The sequence below is a fragment of the Neomonachus schauinslandi genome, chromosome 12 (assembly GCF_002201575.2).
Source record: "Neomonachus schauinslandi chromosome 12, ASM220157v2, whole genome shotgun sequence".
Lineage (NCBI taxonomy): Eukaryota > Metazoa > Chordata > Mammalia > Carnivora > Phocidae > Neomonachus > Neomonachus schauinslandi.
In genome coordinates, this window is record NC_058414.1 from 100,517,546 (window position 1) to 100,527,328 (window position 9,783).

Here is a 9,783-nt window from a genome sequence, read left to right on the forward strand (position 1 = left end):
TAAAACAGCAAAGTACATGGTAAGTGCGATTTTAGACACAGAGTAGTAAAAGAATATTACACTTTTTTAGAATTTAGTTTCTTTTTAATCATAAAGACATATTTTTTTTTATTTTTATTTTTTTTTTTAAGATTTTATTTATTTATTTGAGACAGAGAGAATGAGAGAGACAGAGAGCACATGAGAGGGGGGAGGGTCAGAGGGAGAAGCAGGCTCCCTGCCGAGCAGGGAGCCCGATGCGGGACTCGATCCTGGGACTCCAGGATCATGACCTGAGCCGAAGGCAGTCGCTTAACCAACTGAGCCACCCAGGCGCCCCCTGAGACATATTTTTTTTAATGTACCCTTTGACTTTCTTGTATTTGATAGTTATATAAAACATCTTGCAAAGTCTCATAAGCACCTATTTAATAAAGATTAATTTCAAGAAAACACATACATTGATTTCATTGCAATGTGAGGCAACTATTAATACATATTTTGCTCCTGACCAGATTTGGATGTGTGGAGGTAAACTCTTCATCATCCCTTGCTCTAGAGTCGGACACATTTTCCGAAAAAGGCGACCGTATGGTTCTCCTGAAGGCCAGGACACCATGACCCACAACTCCCTGAGGCTGGCACATGTTTGGTTGGATGAGTATAAGGTGAGATTCAGTAACTGTGTTGGAAGGGGCCGCTAGGCTGTTGCTTTTTTGCAGACGGCTCTGCTTACCTGTCTTTTCACTCTGGCATGTTTCTGGGGGACGGCCATCCCTTTCTACATTTCTTTTTCCTCTCATTTTTTTGTTGTGACCCTTTTAATTTTCCAAGTGACCACTCTATAAAAGGAAATACAGCTAACATCAGAAGAAATTCTCTTTTCAGTGTCTTTGTTCCTCTGACTCCCACAGAACGTGGCTCCTTTTCTTTGCTCCTTGGGCTTCGCTGTGTCCCAGTCTCACCACTTTCCCTGTTCAATCTGCACATGTAGTGTTCCTTCCCACTTTCTCTTCTGCTGTGATACTTCCTTTGTAACATCTTTACTGAGGTATAATTCACAAGTCATTTTATCACCCCAAAAAGAAACTCCATATCCTTTCAACCATCACTCCCTAATCTCCTGCAGCCCTAGACAACTACCAATCTGCCTCCTGACTCTGTAGATTTGCCTATTCTGAACATTTCCTACGAACGGAATCCTACAACACATGGTCTTTTGTGACCATCTTAGTAAGCATGATGTTTTCAGGTTCATCCATATTGTACCAGGTAGCGTTACTTCATTCTTTTTTATTGCCAAATAATATTCCATTGTGTGAATACACATTGTATCCATTCATGAGTTATGAGAAATGCTGCTGTGAACGTTTGTGCACAATTAATTTTTTTAAACAAGCGTTTGAACATCTACTATATACCAGGCTCTGTGTTGGGTTTTGGGAGAGTCCGAGATGACTGAGGGAATGCAGTAACTTCACATTGTGCAATACTGGGCGTGGAGGTGTGTGCCGTGTATTGTGGGGAGAACATCACTGCTTGGGGGCTTTGGTCATGCTCCTGGCACACTGCAGGTCTCCTCCCTTCTCCCTCTTCTAGACTCCGAGTTCGTTCTCCGTGTTCCTCAGCTTTGAGTCACACTATCTCCCAGCAGCTCTCAGAAAGTGGTTCACAGGCCCATGTAAATCCTGGCCACCGTTTCGGGAGGTTTGCCAGGGCAAAGCTGTTTTCATAGCCGGATAATACAGTATTTGCCATTTTCACCATGTTGACTTTGCACTGATGCTGCAAAAGCACCTGAGTAGTAGTAGTAATTGTGTTAAATCTCGATGGGCTCCAAGTGCCGTGAGCACGCTAAGTGCGCAGAAACACCTTTTTTTTTTTTTTTTTTTTGAGATTTTCATTTATTTATTTGTCAGAGAGAGAGCACAAGCGGAGGGAGCAGCAGAGGCAGAGGGAGAAGCAGGCTCCCCGCTGAGCAGGGAGCCCGATGGGGGGCTCGATCCCGGGACCCTGAGATCATGACCTGAGCCGAAGGCAGACGCTTCACGACTGAGCCACCCGGGCGTCCCAGAAAGCACCTTTTGCTGTAGACTGAAATACAGTGTTCGTTTCAGGGGAAGATGTGTGCAGTTGTTTGAGTTGTGAGCTGAACTAGTCACTTTTCTCCATGGAACACTTTTTATGTAAAAGAATGGCTCACAAACCATGGTTATTTATATTTGGATATTTGGCAGACATTCTCAAAAATGAACTAATAACTTAGCCTCTCACTTCAACTGTGATAGCATTTGTTGTAAGTGGAAAACTTGTATCCATCCCTGTGAGCTTGATGGCTTCCAGTACTTAAATACTTATTTGATGAGATTAGGAATATTTATGAATAAAACATTTTATATTATATAATGACATTTGCCAGTATTTGGAACTTCACAACCCAGGGAGCAGTGTTTTCCAAATGACTAATGCATGATGGTATACAAATCTTGGATGGGTAAAAAAATCCATTCAAAGAGCAGGATAGAGCAGTAAATTTTAATGCAATGGTACAAAAACCTCAATGATATGATTTAAAGGTTAGTTACAATGTGGAATATGAAAAGTTAGAGTTTTGGTAAAATACCAAAAAAAGAGGGGCGCTTGGGTGGCTCAGTTGGTTAAACGAGATCAGGTCTTGATTCCAGGGTCCTGGGATCCAGCCCCGCATTGGGCTCCCTGCTCAGCGTGGAGTCTGCATCTCCCTCTGCCTGCCGCTCCCCCTGCTCGTGCTCTGTCAAATAAATAATAAAATATTAAAGAAATATGTCAAGAATAGCCATAATTCTCTGAAACTGCTATTAAAATATTCCTTCCAAAAAAATTCCATTTAAACTATGTATTTTCATACACTCATATTTTTAAAAATATATTTAACGAAACAACATGACAGTAACAGGTTGAATGCAGAAATGAGAATTCAGCTGACTTCTTTTTAGCCAGACTCTGCACGTGTAAAGCTGTAAAACTGTGAAGCAGTGTCACTGTTCTCATTACATTTTTTGTTGTTCAAAGTGCGTTTATGTTGATAGGTAATGAGTTATTTTTAACGAATTAACAAATGTTTTAACTTTTCATATGGTAAATACCAGTAGATGCAACTCACACAAACAGAAGCTCCGTGGAGTCTTCGTCTTTTAAGATTCCAGAGTCCTGACGGAGTCCGAGAACCGCCAGCCTCAGCGTCACCTGCCTCGAGTCTGAGATCATGTTTTACATGTTTGCCGTTTCTGAAATTGGGATGTATCTTAGAATTTAAGATGTCTTACTGTCAGTGATGGACCTGTGTGAAAACTTTATGTTGACATTTTTTGGCAAAATCAAGAAAACACGGTCATGAAAAATATTTTTGCTGATAATCCTTTTTTTTTTTCAGTTCTTTAAATGTCAGGTATAATTGGTAATACCCATTTTAAACAAAAAAGCTATTCTCTTATTTTTCATTTTTCTTTTTAAAATTCAGGAGCAGTATTTTTCCTTAAGACCTGATCTGAGGACCAAAAGCTATGGAAATATCAGTGAGCGTGTTGAATTGAGGAAGAAGTTGGATTGTAAATCATTTAAATGGTATCTGGATAATATTTACCCAGAGATGCAGATATCTGGGCCCAACGCCAAACCCCAGCAACCCATTTTTATCAATAGAGGGCCAAAACGCCCCAAAGTCCTTCAGCGTGGAAGGGTAAGGAAGTAATATCATCAGAGTGTTTGATTAAAAGTTGTATGGTATAGTAAATGACAGTTTAGACTTCAAGTATCCTTTTAGTGATAGACTTTGGCCTGCTTCCATTGTATTCTTTTGGTGGGATCTTCCTCCACTCAGGACCTTAGAAATGTTAATATCTTCACTTAATATTAACATCCTTCACCTGCAGCGGTAAATAGCGCATGACTTCTATAAGATTGTGCTAGCTTCCAAAAGGATGGATATAAATGTGAGCAAACCATTAAAGGCACTGTGAGTGAGTATAAAACTCGTTTGGCAGAGACCAGTCCCAAAAGGAAAACAAAAGGAGAAATGGGGCCGCTCTCTGCTGTTGGGCCGAAGCTCTGGAACCGGCTCCAGACAGCAGGTGAAAGATGGCGGCATGGCCTTCCGGCTCCAGCCGCTGGGCCGAGCGCTCATGTTTCTGTAGATGCTCCCTTTTGTTTCTGAAGGAGTTTCTTCACAGTTCTGTATCATGTTTAAATTTTAGGAGTCTAGTCATAAAATCATACCTTTTTCCTGAATCGCTTCTTAGAATTTGCTTTCTGAAAGTGTAGATACTCTGATTGTTGCCCAGTTTTCTTTTGTGTTAAGAAGTTGCTCCTTAGTATCGTTCATGACGCCATCTGTCCCTCCGTGATTGCTCACTAGAGCTTTCCCCTTCCTCTTACGAAATTAAAAACAAAGTCAACGTGTTCTCTTTTTAAGGAAAAATGCGTATCAGGGTTTGTCCATATAGTGGAAATTCTTTCCATTATTCTTGCCTCGTACATCTAAGCTCCTTTAACACTCACAGTAATCCTTTACCCAAACTAGATACGCTCTGTTGCTTTTCTGTGTCTCACCTCTGCAGTTCTTGATCTGTGTTTATCTCAGTTTAGCATGTACATTACATTCAGTTATGTACTGTGTGGTTTGTACCTTTTATTATTTCCTCGATTTCATTTTAAGGTTCTTTAGGGCAGAGATGCTTTAATTTCCTTTCTCCCCTATAGTAGAATTAGTAAACCTATATCTTTAGGTAGAATTTCTACTTGACACTGCTTGCATATATTGTTAAAGTTGCCTATAACCTTGAAGTCTGTTGTGATACCCTTATGTACTGAAGCTAGAATTTAGGAATTAAAAAATGCTTATATTTTTATGACCTTTGAAATTCATAGCTTTGGAGTAATATTTTCACATTATCTAGCATTCCAAGGTGTCTTCTGACAAGAGCAATCTCTCCTTTTACAGCTCTATCACCTCCAGACCAACAAGTGTCTGGTGGCCCAGGGCCGCCCAAGTCAGAAAGGAGGCCTGGTGGTACTTAAAGCATGTGACTACAGTGACCCAAGTCAGGTGAGTCAAGTCTCTGGACTCAGCCAGTCCTTGGAAAGTGTCCTTCAGTGAAGGGAACTTGCTGGCGGTCCCTGAGGAGGGGACTGGAGGGGACCCTGAAGATTTTAATCTGACTTTCCTTAGATGATCTGGTTTAAGTTGGGAATGACTTTAGAGATCATGCAGTACAACTATTTTTGTCTCCTTTGTATATTTTTCCTCCCTTTGCACACTATTTGTTAGAAGTACATGGAAAGCCTGAAAGCTCCGTGAAGGTTAGAAGAGGCAGAGGAACTTCCCCGTCCTTCTGGGCAAGCACATTAACTCTGCGAGAGATGAATTAATATCTTCTGTAGAGTTTTCTCTGAAATCACATTTCTGTGAGTTTTAGTAGTCCACCAGAAGAAACCACAACAAAATATCAGTTCATTTCATTCCCAGAATCTTTTCAGTGGTGTTAAAGTAGACCTAAAAATAAGCAAAAAACTTATGTGAGTTTGGAACTGTAACTTCAGACTGACTTGTATCTGATAGTGGCAGTCTAATCCCCTAGTTGAAGAACCTCACGCCTCTGCGGTGCTGAACACATGTCATGAGGAGGCGATTTTGTGCTCGCTTCGGCAGCACGTACCCAAGGAGGTGATTTTCATTTCTACTTGAGTGCTGGGGATGGTGTCACTCAAGATTAAAAAGGATAGATCGTGTGTGTCCTCTGAAATTTCATAGACGACCTTTTATTTCTAGGGGAGCTTGCAAAGGATGGAAGATGTTGTCCACACCGGAAAATAGGATCTAAAAGGGGTTTTGTGCTGTGCCTGGGTCTGAGAGGTATCAGGGTCGTGGACACTCTAGCGATGCTTTGGTGGTTTCGGTCACAGTGGGATGAGATAGCTGAGATTTGTTCCAGAAAATGGAAGAAATTTGAGGAGATGGAATTATACTCCTGTTTGTTGGGATCACATAGATTTGTACTAATACTGTAACCACCAGCCACCTGGAGCTCTTTACATTTAATTTCAATGAAATTAACTATTTTCCTCAGTCATACTAGCCACACGTGGGTCCCATGTTGGACAACCTAGGTTGTAAAACAGCATTGTTGCAGAAAGTTCTGTTTATAGAACTCTTCATGTTAATGAAGACAGCACACATACATTTTGGGCCTGGGGGTAGAAATACCAATGAGTAAAATAATTTGGAGACAAAAGTGTATTCCTTGTAGATTTAGTGAGGGTGCAGTTTGGAAAATAAGTTGTTCCTCGCACTTGTCCAGTTCAGCCAATTTTAGGCCTTTGTTCCTGAAAGTAATCTGAGAGACTATAAAGAAGACTATCCTCAAAGATCTGCACATCTAAAGAAAACCCTGCTTCTGGGCCCTCTGATGAAATCATCATCTCAGCCCAAATGCTGTCGTGATCTCGGATTAGAGTAGAACTTCCCCCAGGATGATGTGACATAGCGGCCCCCCATAGCACTGCCTAGCAGAAGAGGAACCTCTGAGAGTGAGCGCCTGTGTGCTTCTGTCCGCAGGCCCGCGGGGCACCTCTGGGGCTGTGCCATCCAGGGATGGGCCCCGGGGATGGAGAGCACTGTGCGATTGTGAAGTCCTAGAATTGGAAAATGTCTACAGTCATGTGCTCAGTTACTTCAGTCAGTTAGGTTAAATTCAGCGAACAAAAGTTCACCACTGATTCGCTGGGATCACACTTCATTTTCCTGTGTTCGGTTCCTTCCATTTTCAGATAACGGCGCTGATGCTGCCTGTGTGTGACTCAGGTTCGTTGGTCTTTCCCTGCTCTGAGGCCACCTAGAATAACCGCATTCTTCTTCCACAGATACATGACCTGGGGTGCAGTCTGAATTCCAAAATCTAAAGCGGACCTCGCAGTTTTGATCTTTGATTTTCTTCCTTAGATTTGGATTTATAATGAAGAACACGAGTTGGTTTTAAATAACCTCCTTTGCCTGGATATGTCAGAAACTCGCTCGTCAGACCCACCACGACTCATGAAGTGCCACGGGTCAGGAGGATCCCAGCAGTGGACCTTCGGGGTGAGGAGCTTGCTAGTGAGGATGGGAGTGTGTGAGGAGGCAGGCAGGGCTAAGGGTGGAGCATGGCAGATGCACTCCTAGTTTACCTTGTAGAAAGTAGTTCTGAGTTTGTAGTATCCCTTAGGTAAGTAAAGCATCTGAGATATTCCACACCTCTTCTGGATTTCTGTATCCTCTCTACCACATTCTGGCAGCAAGGTTTTTAAATTAAAGCAATTAACTGGTGGTGTATTTTTCTTGCTACCTTTTTTCCAGAAGAGTAATCGGCTGTACCAGGTGTCAGTTGGACAGTGCCTGAGAGTGGTCGACCCACTGAGTCACAAAGGCTATGTTGCAGTGGCAATCTGTGATGGTTCTTCCTCACAACAGTGGCATCTGGAAGGTTAAAGTGGATGCTGTGGCTGGCATGGTAATTCATCAGTGTTTGCCTCCTCTGTAAGGTGTGAGGCTTGAGAAGTTGCTGGTACAAGAAAATCCCTGATTTCCTGATTAAGTAGAACCATTTTTGAGAGGATGAGACAGCAGATATCCTAGAGACTGGAACCCAGAGTGATCACCAGAGTGAGGGAATCTGTTTTACCAAGGCATTAACATCACTTCTGAGCTGCTAAGGAATTTCTTGCTTATGGTGAGAAACTAGAATACAATTTTAACTCTCTAAAGGGTCAGGTTTGCACAGAAGGACAAACCCAGGAAATTGACATTTCTGTTCAAACTTATTTATGCTTTTTAATCCTTTTAATAATGGAATGGCATTTGTCTGATCAGGAACTTGTCATGATTTCCTTTTTTAGAAGGACTGCATAGGAAACAATTTTTTTTTACTTCTATTATCATGTCCTAAATAATTTTAAACAAACTGAATCCACATTACTTTTAACTTCAGAAGGCCTCATTTATAAGATTATATATTTAAGAGGCAGTTAACTATTATAAATTATTTTGATGAATTATGGTACTATCGACATTTAAAATAAAGGGTCCTTTTGATGACTTATGTGGGACTTTTGGTCTGCTCTTGTATTGGGGTCTCTGATCTGTGTTGTGCTGTGTATATCATATGGTGAGCAGGATACCTGGGTTCAGCTAATGAGCCAATAAGCTAGGTCACAGCACCATTTCTTAGCTTGAACTTTATGAATTTGATGCTGAAAGTCTGTGAATTTGGATAGTTTCTACTGCCTATGAATCATCCAGGTAGAGTTGTTAAATAGGCATTTGGTATAGAGGTCAGGATCCCAGAACATAGATCTCAGAAATACAAATTTAGATTACTTACGCAGTTTCACTGCTGGTAATTGGTCTGTTCAAATTTTTTATTCCTGCTTCAGTTTTGGTATGTTATGTTTCTAGGAATTTATCTTTCTTCTAAGATGTCAAATGTGTTGGCATATCATAGGTTTTCATAATCTGTTACAGTTGTATTTCTGTGGTATTGGTTGTTATTTCTCCTCTCTCATTAGTGCCTTTGTTAATTTGGGTCCTTTTTTTTTTTTTTTTTAAATGAGTGTGACTAGAGAATGATAATTTTATTCGTCTTTCCAAAGAACCAGTTCCTGGTTTCATTGAGCTGTTCTCTTGTTTTTTTAGTTTCCATATCCTTTATTTCTGCTCTGATCTTTATTATTTCCTTCCTTTTGCTGGGTTTGGGTTTTGTTTGTTCTTTTTCTATTTCCTTTAGGTGTAAGGTTAGGTGGTTTATTTGAGATTTTTCTTGCCTCTTGAGGTAGGCCTGCATTACTATATACTTCCCTCTTAGAAGCACTTTTGCTGCATCCCCAAAATTTTGGACTGTTGTGTTTTCATGTTCATTTGCTTCCATGTAATTTTTTATTTATTCTTTGATTTCTTGGTTGACCCATTCATTTCTTTAGTAGCATGTTATTTAGCCTTCATGTATTTGAATTAACCTCCATGAAATTGAACCTATAATCAAAAAAAACTCCCAAAAAACAAAAGTCCAAGATGAGACAGCTTCACAGGCAAATTCTACCAAACATTTAAAGAAGAGTTAATACCTATTCTCAAACTTTATTCCAGAAAATAGAAGAGGAAGGAAAACTACCAAATTCATTCTTTGAGGCCAGTATCACTGTGATACCAAAACCAGATAAAGACACCACAGAAAGAACTACAAGCCAATATCTCTGATAAATATAGGTGCAAAAATTCCTCAACAAAATATTAGCAAACCCAACCCAACAATACACTGAAAAATCATACACCAGGATCAAGTGGGATTTATTCCTGGCATGCAAGGGGTTCAGTATTCACAAAACAACAACATGATACATCACATCAGTAAAAGGATAAAAATATGATCATTTCAACAGATGCAGAAAACAGCATATGACAAAGTACAGCATCCATTCATGATATAAACCCTCAACAGAGTAAGTCTAGAGGGAACATACCTTAACATAGTAAAGACCTTATATGAAAAATCCAGAGCTAACATCATATTCAGAGGCGAAAAACAGAGCTTTTCCCCTAAGGTCAGGAATAAGACAAGGATGTCTGCTCTCACCACTTTTATTCAACATTATTCAACTGGAAGTCCTAGCCACAGCCGTTAGGCAACAAAGAAATAAAAGGCATCCAAATTGGTGAGGAAGAAGCAAAACTCTATTTGCAGATGACATGATACTATCTATATACAGGACACCCAAAAGACCACCAAAAAACCGCTA

At 40.5% G+C, this 9,783-nt stretch overlaps 1 protein-coding gene across 4 annotated transcripts in view; it reads left to right on the forward strand.

Moving 5' to 3' along the window:
* The window catches only part of GALNT11 (polypeptide N-acetylgalactosaminyltransferase 11), a 29,973-nt gene extending 21,889 nt beyond the window's left edge, over positions 1–8,084 (forward strand). For all 4 annotated transcript variants that reach the window (XM_021692764.2, XM_044919937.1, XM_044919938.1 and 1 more), the window contains 5 exons: positions 495–647; positions 3,479–3,697; positions 4,958–5,062; positions 6,956–7,093; positions 7,349–8,084. In XM_021692764.2, coding sequence (XP_021548439.1) covers positions 495–647; positions 3,479–3,697; positions 4,958–5,062; positions 6,956–7,093; positions 7,349–7,480 — 747 coding nt within the window. In that variant the 3' untranslated portion in view covers positions 7,481–8,084. The remainder of the gene's footprint in view (positions 1–494; positions 648–3,478; positions 3,698–4,957; positions 5,063–6,955; positions 7,094–7,348) is intronic.
* Positions 8,085–9,783: the final 1,699 nt, after the last annotated feature.